The 24748-nt window shown below is 43.7% G+C and overlaps 1 protein-coding gene across 2 annotated transcripts in view; it reads right to left on the reverse strand.

Moving 5' to 3' along the window:
* The window catches only part of ZCCHC14 (zinc finger CCHC-type containing 14), a 69688-nt gene that overhangs the window by 9333 nt on the left and 35607 nt on the right, over positions 1–24748 (reverse strand). For both annotated transcript variants that reach the window (XM_058528434.1, XM_058528433.1), the window contains exons 4-10: positions 7863–7934; positions 4861–4970; positions 3947–4041; positions 3810–3864; positions 2529–2808; positions 1080–1171; positions 609–736 (exon numbers count right to left, since the gene is read on the reverse strand). In XM_058528434.1, coding sequence (XP_058384417.1) covers positions 609–736; positions 1080–1171; positions 2529–2808; positions 3810–3864; positions 3947–4041; positions 4861–4970; positions 7863–7934 — 832 coding nt within the window. The remainder of the gene's footprint in view (positions 1–608; positions 737–1079; positions 1172–2528; positions 2809–3809; positions 3865–3946; positions 4042–4860; positions 4971–7862; positions 7935–24748) is intronic.

Raw genomic sequence — 24748 nt, forward strand, 5'->3', positions numbered from 1 at the left:
GCGAGGGACAGAAGACCTTTTTAGTCAAACAGCCACTTCAAAGATACACTGGCATTTTTTTCTTCCTGGTTTCCTGTGACTTGTGATATTTCTACCGTATAAAGACAACAACAAAGCAACTGTTACAGGCGTCCTCAACCTTTTTCTGAGCAGAGGGAGAAGGCAGGGAGAGGAGGAGGATGGTGGCTGAAAAATCAGATCACTGAAGCTTCAGGTCCCTGAGAGCAGGAAGGCTGGTGGTCAGGCACCAAGGAGAAGTCAAGATGGACCTGCCAGGTCACAGCCTAAACGTGACCTCTCAGCAGCCATCTTGAGGAAGAGAGATTTTGATCTATTCTGTGTACTTCCTACTCTTTCCCTCGAGCCACTCTAGTTTCTAGATCTAATTCTTTTGCCCAAACTACTTCAGGTGAGTCACCAGTCTCCAGCTTCTAACCCAAATGTCTCTTCCATTTTCCTATGGTAGAGACAATAACAGCTAAAATAACGAAATGTAACTGTAAATACTGAAAAATGTAAGTGGCAAAAGGGTGTGATCTACAGTCTAATTACTACCAAAAAGAACAGACCACGAGCCACGTGCCAAGGCCGACCCGGCCCTCACCCACCTGCAGCGTGGCTGCCTCGCACAGCCTGCACGGGCCCCACGTGGCTCGTGGGGGGGACACGGGCCACTCCACTGCTGGTGACCGGGGCTGGGGCTGAGGGGTTCAGGCACCGTTTCTCTGACTTCTCCCTGTGCAATAAGAAAGCAGGTAAACGAGTGTTCAATTCTTCTCCTGAAGAACCTTTTAATGTTTCACAAAACTCTGCTTAAGTTATAGTCTATACAAAGGTGACTTCCATCAAAATAATCTCCAGGGTGGAAAATAACCCATCTGACTTGTCAGATTCACTATAAAGGGCCTTTCCTAGCAACCAAAGCCACATCTGCAGAATTTTAAAAGCATTAATTAAGGTTTGATAAGCAATCAAAAGTAATCCAGTCACTGATATTTAACAAAACTCTAAGTCCCAGCATCTGTCCAGCACGTTAGAAACTAAAATGAACACACGTCTCACAGCCATTTCACACTTACTTCTCCAGCTCCAGCTGAGTCTTCAGTTTTTTCTTTGCTCCCATGGTGAGGGATTCAAATTTATTTAGATCTTCTTCAGTAAGGCTCAGAAACTTCCATAGAAGAAACAAGTTACAAAGTTACTGAGAATTAGGATTCTGAAAACAAAGAGTTTAATAAACATACTCTACCTCTAGGATATGTAAACAGATAATTAGATAATACAAGACCTAGGAACACTAAAACATTTACTTGCTAAATGATTTGGTGTCCACAGTTCAAAATATGAGCGCTCACTTTGTGTCTGAGGGTCACAGGCTGTGTGCACCACGCCTTCAGCACCGGCAGCTGAGCCATGGCTGGTGAGGATGGGCACCTGGGAGGTCCGTGCTACTCGGGCAGGTGACTCAAGAAAATGTCTTGCAGTTTCAACAGCCACCCCCCCCCCCGGCCCCACACCGCCCCCGCCTTACACTAAGCAGACAAACCACACCCTGGTTCTCATGACAGTCCAAATGTGATTGGTGATTTCAGCCATCTCAACTCAAGACAGTAGATTAAAACTTTAAACTGATCATGACCAAGTTTAGTAAAATCTGTTGTTTTTAAGATTTATGAATCCTAAACCAAAAGTATTACAAATATACTTAAAATTTGTTTTTTAATATGTAGTAAAAGCTTGATTTCTACGTTCAATTGCAGATTTTTGGACAAATGAAATTTTTATGTAGATAAAAGCCACCAGGTCATTTTATCCAGCAGGGGGAGCTCAGAATTGAAACACCGTGTAAGGTCTAATTTAGTTTTATCAGTGATACCGAGACTTAAGAAATTTCAGAGTTTTTTTAATAATGAAAAAATGCTCCTCATCAAAACTCTCTATTATAAAAAAAATTTTTTATGTAGAACTGAAAGACATCATTTTCATGATGGAAGACGTCAAATTCACCTATTCCTTTAGCTATATGACCCTACATCAAGCCAGATCATTAGAGAGCCACCTACTCGGATCTAAGTATTTGGGCCCCTTGTAAAGCCGGCCTTCCTGAACTGAGCGTCAGCATGTGCACAGGTGCACTGACGGACACCTAAGAAAGGGGGGCCTGGGCACCAAAGGTCACTGTTGCTACCTACTGCAGGGCTGCTGGAGACATAATCTCCTTCACATCACACAGAGGATCTAATTTGTGAAGACCCCAAACTATCTAAAAAAGCTGTTTACAACCAATTAGGTTCCAGTTTTTGCTTCGGCTGCAGGCAGCCTTCAAAGTCAAACCCAATGCCTGCCTCCAGCAAGCATGCAAGACTCAGGGCATGCATCTGGAGGTGTTAAATACCAGGCAGTGTGATTCCCACATCATAAACAGTTCAGACACCCAGCTCAATTCCTCGAGGAACGAGGTCAGAAGACAGACAGGTTTCCTGAGAAAACAAGCAAATTCTATACTGCCTGCTTAGTAACCAACATACCTTCTCCATTGTGAGCTGTTTAAAGACGGGGTAGTATTTGTGCAAACGGAGCTTCCTAAGCCAATCTAAAATCCCATTCTGCTCCTGTGTCTGAGGGGTCTGCAGACTGGAAGGCATTAAGATGGCAGGGGAGGTGTCCATCTGGGTCCGGTAGGCCAGCGCCGAGCCCGTGCCCCCAGCGTGGGAGCAGTGGGGCAGGGCAGCTGCGCTGGCCGAGTGCTGCATGTGATGCTGGGTGCTGCTCTGAGAGGACGGGATGCCAGCCACTCCACACACAGGTCTGTGGGGACAGCAGACAGCTGGTTTTCAAAGGATCACAGCCTCTGCACAAGATCACTGTTGGAGGTCTGCCCGAGCCGGCTTCCACACCCTGGACTGCCTCCGAGGTCACGTCCACTGTTAACACAGAGCCTCTTCTGCTACTGCCCCTCCCCACATCACCCTGAAGTTAACGTACACGTCAGTGTGTGCATGTATGTTCATGTGTCTACTGGTGTGGTGTGCTTGCGAGTGTGTCTATCTATCTAAATACATAAATCTGTGTCTACGTGTGTGTACCACCACCAGACCTGTGGCTGAGCTGCCTACTTACCTTCTGTTACTTCTATCATAGGATGATACTGAACTGACTCTCAAATCTTTAATATTTTAATTAATTTTTTTGAAAAGTAAATCCTTGAAAGCTGGAGGAAGCAAAAAGCATTCTACCTTCTGTCCTTGCTCCTTCCTCCCTAAACTGCAAACCCACATACATTTATTACGTGCTGACAAAGTACCAGGCAGAAGGTGCAGAAACAAGCCAGCACTTTCAAAGACCTCATTATCTGACCTGTGTGTGTGTGTGTGCTCTCTGTGACGTCAGCCCATTTTCACGTTGGCTGTCAGTCCAGACAGGTAGCCTGTTTGTCACCTGACCACTATCACAATCATTGAGGAGTCTCACACTGACAGAGGACCCCCAGAGCAGCAACTCTGGCACCTTGTGGTAGGAGCTTGTAAAAATGAACATTCTCAGAAATTCTGGTGACCTGGAATGTGCAAGGCCCAGAAACTGGCATTTGTAATAAGGGTCCTCAGGAATTCCAATTCCAGTGGCTCAGAGAACCACTTTTTTTGGGAGACATCATAAATTGGATTATCTCTATCTAATTCCTCTCTCAGTATTATTCAAGACTAAGATGGAGAATGACTGATCTCTAGAAACAGTTATTTACACACAGTTAGAAGTAACCTGTGCACAGTGCTGATCTGAACCGTGCTGGTCACATGGTAATGTCTCACCTTCCAGACACACCCATCATGGTACCGACTTTAGAAAGGGCAGGGTTGCCAGGACCTGTAAGGGAAAATAGATATTATAAAACGTACAGACAATAAAAATGTTTTTATTTTTATTTAATCACATTTTACAAACTCACTTGGACTTTGAAGCTGTTGGGTGGGAGATGAAGTGCTGAAAAATTTCTTAACATGGTCATTTTTTAATATGTGAGAAGGTAATGAAGCCAAATACCTAAAAATTAAACAAAGTAGTTTTATCAACATCAAAATGGTATTACCAAAAACTAATTGGGAGAGAAACTGTTATTTTCAATTAAGAGATATATATATTAGAGGAAAAATTAAACAGAAAAGACCTTAACCTGTGTTCTTCCTGCTCTGATTCCATCTAATTCTTGTCGTGATCCATACTGTTTCCCACATCTCTTTCCTCATGGACACTGTATGAATCAAGACTTTCTGGGCCCACCAAATGGGCAGTGAGCTGTACGTGAACACAGTCAGTGCCCTCACAATCATCCAGGACTTGCAGCCGCTGCGCTGCAACTAAGTCTCAGGTGCTAAGATGTCTGTCCGTGCGCAGTCCCAGAGCCCAGGTGGCAGGCCTGCCCCTGCTCGCACCTTTACAGAACCAGTGTGCCAGGATGTGGCTGAGGGTGCAAGGACAAAGGCCGGGGAGACTTTTTATTAGGCCCTTGTTTTATCCTGGAATAGCCTCAACTTTCAACTATACGTCAGAAACAGTCATCAGATTTTATTTCATAAGACTGCCCAAAATGGTGGCATATGCTCTGAAATTTCTTTACTCAGATCCTCAAAGTCACACCGAGGTTATTAAGATCCTTCAAATCCTTCATAACGATGAGAAGCCCTAGAAGCAAAGTAGAGGCCTGAACCATCCAGGGCAGCATGGTACCTCAAGAGCTCCTTGGATGACCAGGCAGCTCATGTCCAGCCCTGCCCTGCCCACACCACAGACGGGCAGTGGTCACTGCAGGGCCAGCAGCAGGGCTGCTCCCCCACAGCCCTTGGGTGGAGTGAAGAACATTACCTCAGGTCCGCTTCCAGATCCATGTGGTTTCGCTCTACATAAAACGAATCTGGGCCAGCTAAGCAAGGAATGAATTTCTCCAAATTTTCTTCCGGGTACAGCTGAGACAGCTGGAAGAAAAGAAGCAGCACAGGGAGCGTGTCAAATCCACTTTACAGTAGCATTTACTCCTCCATTTACGAAAACCCCGGGCAGGTGCTAGATGGTGACATCTGCTGGTCTGATACCATACACCATTCTCTTAGCTGTTTGGGGTTCTACATCCACTTAGGATATAGAAAGCCAGAAAAGAAGATCACACTCCCACCATAACATCAAGAAAAACCTTAATCATCTACACAATCGTACCTTTCCTTGAGCCCATCAGAGAGCTGAGTTGCAAGGCCACCATGTGAACTGAATTTCAAGAGGGACCTGCCCCTCTGAGGAGAGACAGGACACAGGAACTGTCTCAGCTGTGGCAGAGCATGAGGAAGAGGTGGCCGCCACCCAAGCAGACAGAGGAGATGGACTAAGTTGGGGACATCCCCACGGGCTGGATGTGGGCCAGACATCAGTCACCCAGGAGGCCCAGACACAAGGGGAGTGTGCCTCATTCCCCAGCTCTCTTCCACAGGCAGGAGACTGGAGAGAGCCTCCAGAGGCGGCACAGGTGTGGGTCACCGCCCCTCGTGGCCAGGCAGGAAACCCTGTGCCTTTCCCTGGAGACTTCTCTTAATCCAAGGCAAAAGCCTTTAAACTGCTGGGAGAGGGACAAGATTGCTCCTGCTCCCAGAGCCCAAGCAAAGACCTCAAGTTTCTGGGGATGAGGCAGAAGCAATACTTTCCTGCCTCTGGGGGAGGTGTAGGAGGGCCTCCTGGTACCAGGCCGTGGGCAAAGATGCTCTGCTTCTAGAGGAGGCAAAAGCAAAACGTCTCTGGCCCTGAAGAAGGGGCAAGAAGCCGTCCTGGGCCAAGGATCCGGCTGCTGGGGAAGGAAGGGGCAGGGATGCTGAGAAAGCCCCTCCCAAAGGCCCTGTGCCTGGCACTGAGGCTGGACCAGGAGGACAGAGAACCCCCCTCACTCCCACCACAAGTCTATCCCCAGGCAACAAGTAACAGCCGTCTACGCCGGGGCGTGAGGGGTCAACAGAGTAGGGAGACCCCCTCCGTGCCACGGGCACACGAGGACTGCTGACAGCTGGGGGTGAAGCAGGACCACTGAGAAGAACCCTCCGACAGTCTGGGCCCCACTGGAGGCTCAAGCTCCCAGCAGCCCTCCACTGGAGGGATCTGAAGCCTGTGTGAAGGTAACCCAGGCAACAACAAACCCAAACCCAGCTCAACTCCTGACCAGATCAACTCAAGGACCCCCTCATGGTCCGACAGGAGCAGCAGCACACCCAGTTCAGGCACACATCCTGCTCCCTCAGTCTCTGTATTTTCAAAACGCAAGGTCTAACATTCAATCAAAAATTGCAAGACACACACAAAAAAGCAGGGGGAATAAAAAACTATTGTCAAGATAATCATCAGAATCAGCCTCAGAAATAACTCAGATGTTGGACTCACAGACAGGGACTTTAAAATAACCCAGATCAACATACTAAAGGATTTGGTAAAACAAAAAGCAAACAAACAAACAAGGACAACGTGCATGAACAAACAGGAAATTTCAGCAGAGATGGAAACTTTATTAAAAGACACGTTACATGGAACAGCTGAGAAAAACAAACAACCATGGTGCCAGAGATGAAGAATTCAGCAAGTTCAAAAGGCTCAGCAGCAGCCCGGGCAGAGCTGAGAAGAAACATCAAGAAACGTGAAAACAGAAATTATCCAAACGGAAACGCAGAGTGAAGGAGGAAGAAAACAAAATGAGCATCCAAGAGCTGTGGACAATGTCACAGGTCCGAGGACACGGTACCTGAAGCCCCAGGAGGAGAGAGGGAGGGTTGGGGCAGAAGAAATATTTGAAGAGAAAACAGACAAGAATTTTCCAAAATTAATGAAAAACAGCAAACCAGATAGCCAGGAAGGTCAGAGAACTGAAAGCCAGGTTAGTGTTAGCCACCGTAAACACTCAGACTAAAGACCAATGCAAGGTCAGAGTTCCCGCCAGCAACAGGAGAGTCCAGAGAAACCGCTTTTTTACAAAACACAAGGCTAGGCACAAAGGAGAGGAAATTCAGTGTTCTGAATGTTAGAGTGGAAACTGTGAATCCCGGGAAGGATGAGGAATCCTACAAAGCATGGCACTGTGGTGGTGCTCTTCAATGCCCGAGACGCCGAAAGGACAGACACAAATGAATTCCTGTCCAAGCTTCAGAAAAGGATCCATCAACTGGATTTTCTCCTACAGGATCATATCCTCGATTTTATAATGAAAAGCTAAGACTCACTCTGGAGACACTTCAGGTATATTATTCCATAACACAAAGATGACAATTAAGAGGCATTGCTTTGGCTAAGACAGTGGTTCACTGCTGGGGCCCAGGCCAGTGGACTCTAACCATGTGTTAAACATGTTGGCACATACGTACGTATGTATGGACACGTGTATATATAGGTAAAGAGGTATTTATTTAGTGGAACGTTTTGTTCAAATGATATTTGTTGAATCAATTTAAAGATGAACTGGAAAACCCAGTTATGTAAAACAGATGAGGGTGGAACTAGGTGAGGTTTCTGACCACTGGGCCACCTGTGTGTGCCCCTCTCCCTCAGCCTCTGTAACAGAATCAAACCAAACTCCCTCAGTCATCTGTGCAGTCGTATCTTTCTGCCTCATCTCCTCCTCAACAGCCGGAAGCAGCAGAGATCGTGGCCTGGAGGACCATATGTTTATGGCCACGCACCCTGTCAGAAGTAGACCTTGGACTTCACTGTAGAAAGGCATGAGTTCCAGCACTGCACTCATTCTGCTAACTGAAAGGAGCAATCCACTGAAATTATCTGCAGTATTATCAACCACTGGGGAATGAGATCCTTTTAATTTTTATAAGAGCCCTTAATCACCTTACCTTTGAAATAAATTCAGTCACTTCAGAGGAAGATTTGGTTACTGATGTTATTGAAGAATCAGACCACAAGACCTTAAAAACAAATAAACAAACAAACCTTAAAAACAGACACCACATACTTAATTCACAACACACTTGTCCAGGTGTTCTTCGCTGGCACAACAAGCCCTAGTGTACTGTGCACCTGTGGATGGAGCATCTGCACATCCCTTGACCTGTTATAGAAAGAACATTCACATAACCCAAGTCCATTAAAGCTTAACCTACTGGTTTGTGCAGTTATTCAAATCTCACTGAGTTACTCCAGCATGGAGTCTAGGGCTTACTCCTCAAAGTTCTAGAAAGTCACTGACAGTTCTGACTGCTTGTGTCTGCCAGTGTACATTCTCCTCTTAGGTCGTCCACATGACTGTGAATACGGAATCAAGAAGTTACCAGAAGTCAGCCCCTTCATCCAAACAGTAAGTGCTCCTTCTGTGTTGGGAGCTGTGGATACACTGACAAAATGAGACAAGGTCCCTGCCCTCAGGAAGCTGACAGAACTGGGGGGCGGCACGGGAGTAGACCCCTGACACCAGGCCAGGGCCGTCAGCACCAGAACAGCAGAGAAAATCTTCCATCAGAGCGACCAGCAAGAACCCAGGGAGAGTATGAGAAAGGGCTTTCTGGAGGAAGTTCCACGATGCCTGCTAGGCCCAGACCTGACTGCACACCTGTTCTTCCTTGCCTGCACGTATGAGAGGGGGTAGTTTTATTTCATTCCTTCAAAATTCGCAGTCTCCCCAGACAGACCGTCTGCTCCCTGGGGTGCCGTCCTTTTTCTTCAGTTTTCTCCCAGCACTCATCACAACGTTCACCGCCTAAGGTGCTAAGGGAACACGAGGTCAGGAGGGAGACGGCGCTTAGGCATATCAGAGGGCTTTTCTGCACTGAGGAAAACCTGAACTGAATTCAGAAGGGCAAGTAAGTAGTCCGCTAAAGGAGTGAGAGGGACAGACGGGAAGGTGTAAAAGGAGAGGGAGGCAGGGGCCAGAGCAAGAAGGGCTAAACCACGAAACAGGAACTTCCCCCTAAAACCCAGAAGCCATGGAGGGTTTCAAGTCAGGAAATAAAATGACCCAATGTATTTTATTACCAAAAAGAAAGCACTGTATTTATACTGATTTTGAGCAAACAGAGCTTGGAGATATCAAAACTCCTGCTCCCCACTCACCCTCATCTTCTGAGAAACGGCCCACCATGTTTGCTGATGTCTCCCTGGGCCTGGAAGGGCTGGCCGTCTCTACTGAAGTTCACACGAATCCCTTTCTATTTCAGTAATTGTCACACCACATAACAATTAGTGAGGTGTTGGTTTCATCACGCACCCATAAATACAACCTAACTGAGGAAACGGACCCCTGTTCTTTCTCTCTACATTCCCATCACCTACAGAATGCACCGACAAGGCGAGCATTGGCATTCTCTGAATGAACGTGCCTGGTCATCCAAAACCTATCTACACTAACATAAAAATCCAAAACCGTTTTTCTGTTGGAAATAATCAAATCTTATAACAACATTAAAAAGAAGTGTGAGGGGGGGAGCGAGCTGCTATCCACATAAAGCACCAGTAACACCTATGATTAAAGGTGAAAACTTCCTAGTCATTGAATGTTTGACCCAAAGCACTGTTAACATCTTGTGTTTTTCAAAGTAAATATGCATGGAAAACTTCTGTTTTCCAACTCCTGCACCATGATAAACACCTGCTTCTGATTTGAATCTTTCCTCTCTTTCCTTCCACATTCACGTTGCATGAGGGCATCCTAACCCAACTAAAACATGAAACCCAACACCCAAGCAGGAGCATGGCATGGTGTTGAAGTAGACAGTCTGCTTCCCCACGAAAACGTACTGTAGACAGGTGCAGCCCTCCCAGGCTGTCTGTCCTGCTGGGATTCTCTTTCACTTCCAATGGAGTTGCTAGTTCAACCTCCACTGACAGCAGGCTTGCCGACAGGCCGAATTGCCAGCCCCCGGCTCTGCATATGACGTAGGTCTATCTCAGGCTCGCCCTCTGCCTCCTTTGCCCACCCCGCCCCTGCACCAGAGGAGGGGACAGGAGGAGCGTGGACATGGGAGAACAGTCTCATGTCATGCCACATGCTAGAGAGACACGGATCCCGTCAAATCCAAGACGGCATCAATTGTAAGCTACAAATTTTTTGTACAATTATTTTACATACACCACCAAGAAAAAACGTTGCCAATCAAATTACGCAACTATTTCCTATCACTTATACTTACTCAAAGAGCTACTTAGCTTTATGGGGACAGATTTTAACATATCTTAAGCAAACACAAAAAGTAAAATATAACAAAATAGATATATACTTAGGATTTCTTCACACTCAGAGTCTTAACTCCTCTGACTCACTTTTCAACTCAGTTCTCAACACTTGTGTTTGTCCACACAGCATCACACTCTGGAGCAATGGAGCAGCTTTTTCTGCTCTGCACACTCTGCACAGGATCAGTCCAGCCAGAGGCCCCTGCCCACTGCTCATGCCACACCTGACAGGGAACAGGCAGCCCGGGGCCACCAAATCACTGGACCTCTGAGGAGCTATGAAGCCGAAGACAAAGGAGTCACATAGAACAATGCAGTCTGGAGAAAGCACAAACCACGCATGGATAAGAAAGCTGGTTTAATGACTGAAAAACTATCATAATATTCTCAGTGAACTCAGAGAAAGAAAGCAGAGCCAAGAACAGGATGCTATGAAAAAAGAATTGTCAGAGAACAAGAGTTCTTTGAAATTAAAAACAGGATAGCAGAAGTGAAAAATTCAATTGAAGAGATGGAAGATGAGGTAATCTTCCATAAAGTAGATCAAAAAAATCAAAGGGGAAAGAATACAGATGAAGAAAATAAAAGAAAGGACAGTCTTGAGGTCCAACATGCAGACAGCAGAGTTCCAAAATGAGAAAAACGGAGCAGAAGAAATCAAAAGGAATGATTCAAGGAAAGGCCCCCAAATTAATGGGTGTGAGTCTTCCCTTCAGACTAAAAGGGTAAACTGAGTCTCAGCACAATGGATGAAAACGGACCTACACCCAAGCACGTCTCTGAGAAATGGGCAAACATTTGCGACACGAAGAGAATACCCTAAAAACTTCTAGAGATTATAAAACAGGTCACAGCACAGGATCAGAATCAAAACAGATTAGTGCCTCTCAAAAGCAGCACTGCAAGACAGGGGAGCAGCAGTGCTTTCAAATCCCTAAGGGACAATGACGTCTAATCTGCAATTGGATTCTCAGTCACATGTCAGGGGACATAGATAAAGACATTCCCAGACATGGAAAGTCTTAGAAACTGTCCCTCCCAGGTACCCTATCTAAGAAGCTACTAGAGCAACCACTAAAAACCAGGATTAAACCATGACAAAAGATGACTAGAGAAGAGGGGATGAGAGCCAGCAGGGAGGAGGAAACTCCCCAGGCGAGGATGAAAGGAGACATCCCCAGTTAGAGTTGTGTACCAGGGTGAAGACCCTCGAGTCCAGGTCTGAGCAGAGCCACAGCTCCAAATATGAAACCAGTGGGATGCCGGGCACATCTGAACGCAACGAGAGGAGTTTCAGACAACCAAGGGAGACCTCACAGGTGAAGCTGTTTGCTAAGTACTTCTCCCTAAGCAAAAAAACAAACACACACACACAGACAATCAACTCCAGGGAGAACAAAATGTTGGGAAGGAGAAGTACTGAGCATATTCCATATGACTCCAGTGTCCACAACCTTCACAGGGTCATGCTCATGAGCACACAACCACTGAGGTACACATCAAAGGAAACAGCGCCCTGCTCCTCTTGGCCGTGTGTGCAGAATTATACACTATACTCTTCAGCACAAACTCTGCACATGTAGAGCTGATGAAAACAAAAACTAAATTAAAAAAACAGTTGATAAGACTCATCCTTTGCTAGTAGCAATAAAATATTAACCAGTTAAGATTGTTTGGAGATGAAAAAATAAACTTTCAAAGAAAAGATACAGCACTAAAGTAAATGGAATGTCTGGGTTCTTAAGAAAGAATGACATAAAAAGAATGTTTTTTATTAGTATAATTCTTCTCTTTTTTTTTGCTGAGGAAGATTTGCCCTGAGTTAACATCTTTGCCAATTTTCCTGTATTTTGTATGTGTGTTGCCACCACAGCATGGGTGACCAGTGGTGTAGGTCTGCGTCTGGGATCTGAACCTGTGAACCTGGGCCACCAAAGCGGAGCATGCAGAACTTGAACCACTCGGCCACAGGGCCAGCCCCTATAATTCTTTTTAAGTCAATAAAACTCTACAGTCTAGATGTTTCGAGGGTTTGGGTAATCTTTTGATGTTTTTTTCCCTCCCTGTCCTTCATGCGCAATAAGTAAGTTATAACTTAATAATTTTAATTACGAAATAATAATTAGTCATTTCAGTTTTGCAACAATGAATCTGGAAAAGCTGGTGAAATCTGGACATTTCACATGTATACAATTACATACTAATTTTATATTTAAAAACATTCTGTCATTTCCTGCCTGTATACTGATTTGATCTCCTCAGTCACCAGTAACTAGCAATTACAACTTCAGCAAAAATAAAACCAACTCCACGGAAAAGAACAGGAGACTCAACTTCTATTCGAAGGACACTTGTATATCTTGACATCTTCTTACTCTGGTTACTTACGTCTTCCTATAAAAGAGTAATCTTTCATTTGTATCCTGGAAAACAATGATACATAAAAATTCAAACTAGAGATGCACAAGGCTGAGAAAACTGGTGGGGCACAGTCATCGCTTTCTCCCTGAATAAGTGGAGGCTTTCAGGAAAAAAATGTTTCCTGGAGTCTCCCTGTACTGTTATCGGTAGACTGTCACCCCTCATCCAGGTACTGCAGACGTTCCTAATAAAGGCTTTACTGTCCTGCTCACAGTATAATAGCTATTTATTTCCAGGTACAAAGGACAACCTACTAAAGGACAATTTATTTAACCTTCATCAGTTAGAAGTTAGTGGACAGAAGGAAGGGTTTAATCCCCAGGTAATTAAAAAAAAAAAGTTTCATTGAGTTTTAACTGACAATGAGCTGCACATATTTAATGGGCATAATCTAGTAGTTTTGACATATGTACACATACACTCATGAAACCATCACGTCCATCAATATAATGAACACATTCTTTACCCCCAAAAGTTTCCTCTTGCTCCTCCCCAGGAAACCATTCTGTCACTGAAGATTAGCTTGTATTTCCTAGAATTCTATGGAAATGGACTTATAACAGTATATACTCTTTTTCTTTGGCAGAGGAGGGGGTCTGGGTTCTCCCACACAGCATAATTATTTGAATTTCATCCACATTGCTGAGTTTAGCAGTAGCTCGCTCCTTTTTCCTCCGAGTGTGGTGTGCTGTACGGATACGATACCGTTCTCCTGAGGACAGATATCTGGGCTGTTACAAACAAAACTGTCATGAACATTCACGTACAAATCTTTGTGAACATGTGCTTTCATTTCCTTTGGGTAAATACCTAGGAGTATAACTGATGGGTTATATTTTAGGGATATGTTTAACTTTTTAAAAAACTGCCAACCTGTTTTCCAAAGTAGTTGTACCGTAAATTTTACATTCCCAGCGCCAACCCAGCAGTGCAGGAGAGGTCCAGTTCTTCCACATCCCTGCCAACAGTTGGCATGGTCAGTCTTTTTAATTTCAGCCATTCTAACAGGCATGTGGTATTATCTCACTGTGGTTTTAACTGGTATTTTCCTAATGATTAATGACGCTGAACATCTGTTCACATACACTATTTGCCATCCATAATCTTCCCTGGTGAAGTGTCTGTTCAAATCTTTGGCTCATTTTTTATTGGGTTATTTTCCTATTATTGAGTTTGAGACTTCTTTATATATTTTGAACACAAATTCTTTATCAGGTATGTAATTTGCAAATATTTCCTCCTAGTCTGTGGCTTGTCTTCTCATTTTATTTTTTTTATTTTATTGAAGTCATATTGGTTTACAACATTGTATAATTTCAGGTGTACATTTTTATATATCAGTTTCTGTACAGATTGCATCGTGCTCACCACGATGCATAATCTAGTTTTCATCCGTCAATATACACATGTGCCCACCTTCTCCTCTAGTAACCACTAATCTATTCTCTTTATCCATCTGTTTATCTTCCACATATATGTGAAATCTTGTGGTGTTTGTCTTCCTCTGTCTGGCTTATTTTGTTTAACATAATACACTCAAGGTCCATCCATGTTGTTGCAAATGGGACGATTTTGTCTTTTTTTATGGCTGAGTAGTATTCCATTGCATATATATACACCACATCTTCTTTATCAATTCATCAGTTGATGGGCACTTGGGTTGCTTCCACATCTTGGCTACTGTGAATAATGCTGCAATGAACATAGGGGTGCACAGATCTCTCTGTATTGTTGATTTCATGTTCTTTGGATAAATACCCAGTAGTGGGATAGCTGGGTTGTATGATATTTCTATTTTTAATTTTTAGAGACATCTCCATACTATTTTTCATAGTGGCTGCACCAGTGTATGAAGGTTCCCTTTTCTCCACATCTTCTCCAACACTTATTATTTCTCATCTTGTTAATTACAGCCATTCTGATGGGGGTGAGGTGATATCTCACTGTAGTTTTGATTTGCATTTTTCTAATAATTAGTGATGTTGAGCATCTTTTCATGTGCCTGTTTGCCATCTGTATATCTTCTTTGGAAAAATGTCTGTTCATATCCTCTGCCCATTTTTTGATCAGGTTGTTTGTCTTTTTCTTGTTGAGTTGTATGATTTCTTTATATATTTTGGAAATTAACCCCTTGTCAGATATATGATTCGCAAATATTTTCTCCCAGTTGGTGGGGTGTCTTTTCGTTTTGTTCATCACTTCTTTTGCCTTGCAGAAGCTTTTTAGTCTGATGTAGTCCCATTTGTTTATTTTTTTCTTTTGTTTCCCTTGCCTGAGTAGATGTGGTATTCGAAAAGATGCTGCTAAGACTGATGTCAAAGAGTGCACCGCCTATGTTTTCTTCTAGGAGTTTTATGGTTTCAGGTCTTACGTTCAAGTCTTTAATCCACTTTGAGTTAATTTTTGTGTATGGTGTAAGATAATGGTCTACTTTCATTCTTTTGCATGTGGCTGTCCAGTTTTCCCAACACCACGTATCGAAAAAACTTTCCTTTCTCCATTGTATGTTCTTGGCTCCTTTGTCAAAGATTAGCTATCCATAGGTGTGTGGTTTTATTTCTGGGCTTTCAGTTCTGTTCCATCGATCTGTGCATCTGTTTTTGTGCCAGTACCATGCTGTTTTGATTACTATGGCTTTGTAGTGTATATATATACGTTTTTCCCCCAAAGCCCCAGTAGATAGTTGTATGTCATAGTTGCACATCCTTCTAGTTGCTGTATGTGGGACGCGGCCTCAGCATGACTGGAGAAGCAATGCGTCGGTGCGCGCCTGGGATCCGAACCCGGGCCGCCAGTAGTGGAGCGTGCGCACTTAACCACTAAGCCATGGGGCCGGCCTGGCTTTGTAATATATTTTGAAGTCAGGGATTGTGAGGCCTCTAGCTTCGTTCTTTCTTCTCAGGATTGCTTTGGCTATTCAGGACCTTTGTTGTTCCATATAAATTTTAGGATTCTTTGTTCTATTTACATGAAGAACGTCACTGGGATTCTGATTGGGATTGCATTGAATCTGTAGATTGCTTTAGGTATTATGCACGTTTTAATTACGTTTATTCTTCCATTCCGTGAGCAAGAAATATCTTTCTATTTCTTTATGTCTTCTTCGATTTCTTTCAATAATGTCTTATAGTTTTCAGTGTATACGTCTTTCACTTCCTTGGTTAAATTTATTCCTAGATATTTTATTCTTTTTGTTGCGATTGTAAATGGGATTGTATTGCTGACTTCTCTTTCTGCTAGTTCGTTATTAGTGTATAGAAACACAACTGATTTCTGTAAGTTGATTTTGTACCCTGCAACTCTGCTGTAGTTGTTGATTATTTCTAATAGCTTTATGGTGGATTCTTTAGGGTTTTCTATATACAGAATCATGTTGTTTGCAAACAGAGAGAGTTTTACTTCTTCCTTTCCAATTTGGATATCTTTTATTTCTTTTTCTTGCCTAATTGCTCTGGCCAAAACCTCCAGAACTACGCTGAATAAGAGTGGCAAGAGTGCATACCCTTGTCTTGTTCCTGTTCTCAGAGGGATGGCTTTCAGTTTTTCACTGTTAAGTATGATGCTGGCTGCGGGTCTGTCATATATGGCCTTTATTATGTTGAGGTACTTTCCTTCTGTACCCATTTTATTGAGAGGTTTTCTTCTTTGGTGAGGAAGATTGCCCCTGAGCTAACATCTGTTGCCAATCTTCCTCTATTTTTTGTATATGGGACACTGTCACAGCATGGCTTGATGAGCAGTGTGTATGTCTGCGCCTGGGATCCGAACCCGCAAACCCCAGGCCACTGGAGTGGAGTGCATGAACTTAACCACTATGACACCGGGCTGGCCCTTATTGAGAGTTTTTATCATAAATGGATGTTGGATCTTGTCAAATGCTTTCTCTGCATCTATTGAGATGATCATGTGGTTTTTATTCCTCTTTTTGTTAATGTGGTGTATCACACTGATTGATTTGCAGATGCTGAACCATCCCTGCATCCCTGGTATAAATCCCACTTGATCATGGTGTATAATCTTTCTAATGTATTGCTGTATTCGGTTTGCCAATATTTTGTTGAGGATTTTTGCATCTGTGTTCATCAGTGATACTGGCCCGTAATTTTCCTTCTTTGTGTTGTCCTTGTCTGGTTTTGGTATCATGGTGAGGTTGGCCTCATAGAATCAGTTAGGAATCGTTCCATCTTCTTCAATTTTTTAGGATAGTTTGAGAAGGATCAGTATTAAATCTTCTTTGAATGTTTGGTAGAATTCTCCAGAGAAGCCATCTGGTCCTGGACTTTTGCTTTTTGGGAGGTTTTTGATTACTGTTTCAATCTCTTTAATTGTGATTGGGCTATTCAGATTCTCTCTTTCTTCTTGATTCAGTTTTGGGAGGTTGTATGAGTCTAAGAGTTTATCGATGTCTTCTAGGTTATCCAGTTTGTTGGCATATAGTTTTTCATAGTATTCTCTTATAATCCTTTATATTTCTGTGGTATCCGTGATAATTTCTCTTCTTTCATTTTTAATTTTATTTATTTGAGCCTTCTCTCCTTTTTTCTCAGTGAGTCTGCCTGAGGGTTTGTCAATTTTGTTTATCTTCTCAAAGAACCAGCTCTGTTTCACTGATCCTTTCTACTGTTTTTTTGGTTTCAATTTCATTTATTTCTGCTCTAATTTTTATTATTTCCCTCCTTCTGCTGACTCTGCGCTTTGTTTGTTCTTATTTTTCTAGTTCTCCTAGGTGTAGTTTAAGATTACTGATTTGACGGCCGGTCCTGTGGCTTAGTGGTTAAGTGTGCGCGCTCCGCTGCTGGCGGACCAGGTTCGGATCCCAGGCGTGCACCAATGCACTGCTTCTCTGGCCATGCTGAGGCCACATCCCACATACAGCAACTAGAAGGATGTGCAGCTATGACATACAACTATCTACTGGGGCTTTGGGGGAAAAAGAATAAAATAATAAAATAAAATAAAAGATTACTTATTTGAGATTTTTCTTCTTTGTTGAGGTAGGCCTGTATTGCTATAAATTTCCCTCTTATGACTGCTTTTGCTGCATCCCATGAGTTGGTATGTTGTGTTTTCATTTCCATTTATCTCCAGGTATTTTTTAATTTCTCCTTTGATTTCTTCATTGACCCAATGGTTGTTCAGCAGCATGTTGTTTCGTCTCCACATACCTGTGACTTTCCTAGCCTTTTTCTTGTAGTTGATTTCTAGTTTTATAGCATTGTGGTTGGAAAAGATGCTTGATATGATTTCAATCTTCTTAAATTTACTGAGGCTTGGCTTGTTTCCTAACATATAGTCTATCTTTGAGAATGTTCCATGTGCACTTGAGAAGAATATGTGTTCTGCTGATTTTGGATGGAATGTCCTATATATCTCTATTAAGTCCATCTGGTCTGTATTTTGTTTAAGGCCACTGTTTACTTGTTGATTTTCTGTCTGGATGATCTATCCATTGATGTAAGTGGGGTGTTGAGGTCCCCTACTATTATTGTGTTGCTGTCAATTTCTCCCTTTAGGTCTGTTAATAGTTGCTTTATACATTTTGGTGCTCCTGTGTTAGGTGCATAGACGTTCATCAGTTTTATGTCCTCTTAGTGGAATGTCCCTTTTATCATTAAATACTGCCCCTCTTTGTCTCTTATTGTGTTTTTTATCTTGAAGTCTGCTTTGTCTGACATAAGTATGGCAACACCTGCTTTCTGTTGCTTGCCATTTGCTTGGAGTAACAGTTTCCATCCCTTCACTCTGAGCCTATGTTTGTCTTTAGAGCTGAGATGTGTTTCCTGGAGGCAGCATATCATTAGGTCTTGTTTTTTAATCCATCCAGCCACTCTGTGTCTTTTTATTGGAGAATTCAATCCATTTACATTTAGAGTGATTATTGATACATGAGGGCTTACTACTGCCATTTTACCTCGTGTTTTCTGGTTGTTCTATATTTCCATTGTTTCTTTCCCTTGTATTTCTGGCTGCCATTTCAGTTTGGTGGTTTTCTGTGATGGTTTTCTCAGTATTTATGATTTGTGGCTCTGCTCTGATTTTTCATTTAGTGGTTACCATGAGGTCTGTATAAAAGATCTCATAGATGAAATAGTCCATTTTCTGATAGCATCTTATCTCCATTAGCCTAAGCAGGTTCCATCCCTTCCCTCTTCCCCTTCTGAGTTACTGTCACAAATTGTTCTTTTCTGTATTGTGAGTTTGTGTCTAAACTGAAGTGTTTATAGTTATTTTTGAAGCTTTTCTTCCCTTTGTCTTTTACGTTATAATTATTTACTGACCTATTCTGATATAGAGCTGCAATTTTCTGAATCTGTCTATTTATCTCCTTGCTCAAGGTTTTGTAAACCTTTGTTTTTTTGTTACAGGTAGGAGGGCTTCCTTCATCATTTCTTGTAAGGGAGGTCTAGTGGCAATGACCTCCTTCAACTTTTGTTTATCTGGGAATGCTTTTATTTCTCCATTTTTATCTGAAGAATAGTTTTGCTGGAGAGAGTATTCTTGGCTGAAAGTTTTTGTCTTTCAGTGTTTTGAATATATCATTCCATTCTCTCCTAGCCTGTAAGGTTTCTGCTGAGAAATCTGCTGAAAGCCTGATAGGGGTTCCTTTGTAGGTTATTTTCTTCTGCCTTGCTGCCCCTAGTATTTTTTCTTTGTCATTGACTTTTGCCAGTTTTACTATTATATGCCTTGGAGGTCTTTTTGCATTGACGTAATTAGGAGTTCTATTGGCTTAATGTACTTGTAAGTCCAGTTCCTTCCCCAGGTTTGGGAAGTTTTCAGCTATTATTTCTTTTTTCGTTTTTCTTTTTTTGGTGAGGAAGATCAGCCCTGAGCTAACATCCGATGCCCATCCTCCTCTTTTTGCTGAGGAAGACTGGTCCCGGGCTAACATCCGTGCCCATCTTCCTCTACTTTACATGGGATGCTGCCACAGCATGGCCTGACAAGCAGTGCATCAGTGCACACCTGGGATCCAAACCTGCGAACCCCAGGCCGCCAAAGCTGAGTGCACGAACTTAACCATTACACCACTGGGCTGGCCCCATCAGCTATTATTTCTTTGAACAAGCTCTCTTTTCCTTTCTCCCTCACTTCTCCCTCTAGACTATCTATAATCCTTATGTTGCTTTTCCTAATTGAGTCAGATATTTCTCGAAGAATTTCTTTATTTTTTAAAAAATCTTAGTTCTCTCTTCTCCTCCACCTAAAGCATTTCTATATTTCTATCCTCTAAATCACTAATTCTGTCCTCCATAACATAACCTCTATTTTTTTTTTGTGAGCAAGATCAGCCCTGAGTTAACATCCAATGCCAATCCTCCTCTTTTTGCTGAAGAAGATTGGCCCTGGGCTAACATCTGTGCTCATCTTCCTCTACTTTATATGGGATGCCGCCACAGCATGGCCTGACAAGCAGTACGACGGTGTGCGCCCAGGATCTGAACCTGCGAACCCTTGGGCTGCCTAAGCAGAGCGCGTGCACTTAACCACTACGCCACCGGGCTGCCCCTCAGCTCTATTTTTTATCAACTCTAGATTATTTTTTATCTCATTGTGTTCTTCATATCCAGAATGTTTTTTTTTCCTCAGAGTTTCAATCTCTTTGGTGAAGTACTCCTTCTGCTCATTAATTTTATTCCTATGCTCATGGAACTGTCTTTCTGAGTTTTCTTGTAACTCACTGAGTTTCTGTATGACAACTACTTTGAATTCTCTGTCATTTAGATTGTAAATTTCTGTGACTTCAGGATTAGTTTCTGGAGACTTTTTCCTTCTGCTTTGAAGTGTTACTGTAGTTCTTCATGGTGTTTGATGAACTTATCCTTTGCCAGTGCATTTGTGGTAGTATCAGGTCACAGATTCCACTGGCCACCACTGGGGGGTAAGCAGGAGCTGTGTTGTCTTTTTTTCTTTACTGAGGAAGATTGGCCCTGAGCTAACATCTGTTGCCAATCTTCCTCATCTTTTGCTTGAGGAAGATTAGCCCACAGTTAACATCTGTGCCAGTCTTCCTCTAGTTTTTTTTTTTTTTATACTTGGGTCACTGCCACAGTGTGGCTGATGAGTGGTATAGGTCTGCTCCTGGGATCCAAACCTGAGAACCTAGGCCATCGAAGCGGAACGTGCTTAACTTTACCACTACGCCACGGGCCCAGCCCCAAGGACCTGTGTTTTCTGATCCCGCCCCATCTGCTGGTAGGGCTGCTCTGCATTTGTGCAGGCTGGCCACAGCTGCTTGGCAGGTTGCACTCACATGGGGAGGGCCTCTGTGCTGGGAGGGCAGGTCGGGCACTATAGGTGGGGCCTCTGTGCTTGGCAGGAGACTGGCTGAGCTGCTGCATGCTAGGTGGGAGAGGTGTCTATGTGAGGGCTAAGCCGCCACTTGGTGGATCCCGTGGGCTGGGGCACTCCGCAGGTGGGGGCACCTTCTGAGCGGGTGGGGCACCTTCTCACCAGCGCTGCGCTAAGGGTGGGGGGCACTCACGCGGGGGCTGAGCTGCCGCCACTTAGTATAGAGCGTTCCCATGGGCAGGGCTGCCATGGCACGCTGGGTGCTCCTGCGGGCTGGGCTGCAAATATGAAAGCGTTAGCACAGGCCTATCCCTACCTCCTCTTACAGTCATGCACAGCTGCTGTGTGAAGATCTGGCTCACTGCCGCTGGGGAGGAGGAGGGGTGCACTTAGTTTCACTTTGTCCCAGGGATGCAGTCCCCCCACCTTCAGATGTATAGCTGGGCGGATCTCTCAGAAGTCCTGTTGTGCTGTGCAGGAAGTCCTCTGCTGGTTAATGAATGTCTATCTGGTCGTTACTTAAAGGGGAGAGACTGAGGGAACAACTCCCTCCGCCATGATGCTGACGTCACTCTTTCCTTGTCTTATGATTTTTTTTAACAGTGCCTTTCGAAAAGCAAGGCTTAAATTTTGATCAAGTCTAATTTATTTATTTTGTCTTTAATAGATTATGTTTTTGGTATTGTATCTAAGAAATTTTTGCCTAGTTTAAGTCACAAAGTTTCCTCCTATGCTTTCTCCTAAAAGTTTTATAGTTTTAGGCTCTACATTTAGGTCTATGATCAATTTTAAGTAAATTTCTGTAGAAGAGGTGAAGTTTGGGCAAGGTTCATGTCTTTGCATATGGATGTCTGTTCCAGAACCATTTGTTGAAAAGACCATCTATCCTTTCTTCATTGAACTGCCTTTGTACCTTCATCAAACACCAACTGCCCATCGACATAGGAGTCTAACTCTGGACTCTGTTCTGTGCATGGATCCACGCCTCCACCTTCCAGCAACACCAGGGTCGGTATTCTTGCAGTTTCATGGTAAGTCTTGAAAACAGGGTAGTGTGAGTCTTCCAACTTTTTTCTTCTTTTCAAAATTGTTTTGACTACTCTACAGTTCTTTCTGTATAAATTTTAGAATCAACCTGTTGATTTTTAAAACAGAAAAATCCTACTGGGACTTATTTTTGAGAAGGGAGTCATTCAAGATGATGAAAAGTTTGTAAGTTTAAAGATGCCACCTTAACCATCTTTAGCTGTGAAGTCATCTTCTCCTCATGCTGTCCCTCAGTTCTCCCTCTTTACAGAACTGGAGTAGCTAAGACAGCTAGCTAGAGTGACTGCAGTAAAATGCCAGAAGCTACGTAACCAGAAGGTGGTGTCACTTGTCTTACGTGATAGAAGTCCCAAATCCAAGCACGTGAACAATACGCATCAGCATCCTCCAAGCAGCCACTTATGTGGGAGTAGAAGAGGACAACTCACCAGCATAGAACAAGCACACAGTTAAACCTGCACAAATCAACAGTGTGTTGTAAATAATAAGATAGATTTTTTTTTTCTTTGGTGAGGAAGATTAGCCCTGAGCTAACATCTGTTGCCAATCGTCCTCTTTTTGCTGAGGAAGACTGACACTGAGCTAACATCTGTCCCCATCTTCCTCTATTTTATGTGGGACGCCTGCCACAGCATGGCTTGATAAGTGGTACGTAGGTGCGCGCCTGGGATTTGAACCCGTGAACCCTGGGCTGCCGAAGCAGAGTGGGCAAACTTAACCACTACGCCACCTGGCCAGCCCCCAAGATAGATTTTTTAAAAAATGTTGATTATATCTTTCCTTTGTGCCTTGAAGCATCATCCCACAAATGCACTTCAGGCTGTAAATTCCTTAGAGCATATCAAGTTAGCACCCCAAAAGAAAAAATAGTTGGATTGCTAGGTAGTAAAGGATTATAACACTTTCCTAAATATAAGAATACTTATATCAGTTTTCACATCAGGAAACATAAGCTCTTCAGATAACCTTTTTCTCTAAGTACTAACACACTTCAGCTTAACCATTTGGGGTAGCAACGTCTTAAACTGGACACCCAACCCTAGGTGACAGTTATCAGTGTCAACCTGAAGCAACAGTCCCTAGCCAATGCAGCAATCTCAGAGCTGCGAGTGGCCTGCAGGCCAGTGGCCTGCAGGCCAGTAGCTCCAGGCTGCTTTTTGAGTTGTCCAGCTTGCTTTCAGGGGACTCAGGGCACCATGGCCCTGTCCCCGCCAGCCTGCTGCCTCCCTCGTCCTGATCATAACTCCCTGCTTCAGGGAGAGGCCACGGGAGGCCAGGTATCTATTCTGCCAAAGCTCATTCTTTTAGAGAGAAGCCGCAGACAGTCACGTTGTATACAGTTGCCACATCTCACACCGCACAAGCCCGATTCCCTTGCTACAAGGAAGGGGACTGAAGCCTGGGGATGAAGCAAAGCCCAGAGTGATCAGACAGTCTGTGATGATCTAGAAGTCTAAAATGGCTTGAAGCTCAGCAGTTTCCCAAATAGGCAGCCCCTATAGAGGCAGACGATGACCACCATCAGCCCCTCAGGGCAGATCCGACAGCTAGACACGTGCAGGCGGGGAGTGGAGGAGAGGAGACAACAGGCCCAGCGTTCCAGGGACTTGCTGGGCTCCCTGACCCCTGCTAGGCCTTGAAGACAGTGGGAATCCCAGCGTCTCTGGTTGCTGAGACTTTGGTGCTGGTCGCAGGCTTAACAACCTCCAAAACCTAACGTTAAGTCTTTCTCGTACATCTTGGAAAAACGCATCTACAGTGTAATAACTGATTCCTCATGATGCAGTACCCCCCGTATCAAATGAAGATGTTATCCTTTTAGTAGCCAAAGTATTCTAAAGTATTTTGATGTAGCTACACTCTTTGAAAAGTTAGTAAACCTGCAGAGAGTATACATACCAGATACTAGCCAGAAGCTTTTATTCCTGAGAACTTTCCTTCTCAATGAGTATTCTACAATGCATGTGGTCAAAGGGGAACCTCACGCAACATGATGGGCAAGTAACAGAACCTTGGAGACACAGCTAGCCAAATACATTTCCCAGCCTCTTCTGCAGCTAAGTGGGACCAAGAAACTAAGTTCTGCTCAATAAAACATCAGTGGAAGTGTCTAGTGGCTGCTTTTAGGAATGTTCCTTAAAAGAAAGATAAAAGTAACCTTTTCCCTTCCTCTTCATCCTGTGTCTTGCTGTGTAGAAAAAAATGTGAGGACTGGAGCCCTAGCTGCCATCTTGGACCAGGAGGCTAAGGGCCACCTCCTAGGGATGTGAAAGCAGTCGACTGGAGAAAGCCTGGACTTCGAAGGATTTTATGGAGCACAGCTGCCATACCAGCCCCGCGCTGCCTCCCTGTATACTCTGATGCTGTTGTTTAAGCCACTGTTATGGTAGGCCTCCAATCCTGATATACAGTATTTCTCAAGTTTCACGATTCTCCACTTTAGCCAACTTTGGTGACCAACTACCAGCAGCTGAGCATGTCAGTCTAGAGAATATTCACCATACAGACCAAGGCGTTTTTGTCATCTAGTGGGTATAGAAGAAGCACAGCTCATGTTTGCAGGCACTTACTATAGCCAGATCCTGTGCTGAGTGCTTTGAATGGGCTATCTCATTTAATTCTATTTAGCCCCATCCTCCTTTACTGAATGAAGGTACTGGGGCACAGAGAAGTTCGGCATTCTCCTTGGTCACATGGCTAACAGGGACAGAACTGGACTGTTAACTCCAGGCTGTTCCAGAGCCCAGGACCCTCCCTCTCGTGGAGGCTGCTGAGGTCAGGGGGTGTGCAGTCC

This window comes from Diceros bicornis, chromosome 32 (assembly GCF_020826845.1).
Source record: "Diceros bicornis minor isolate mBicDic1 chromosome 32, mDicBic1.mat.cur, whole genome shotgun sequence".
In the NCBI taxonomy this organism is placed as follows: Eukaryota; Metazoa; Chordata; class Mammalia; order Perissodactyla; family Rhinocerotidae; genus Diceros; species Diceros bicornis.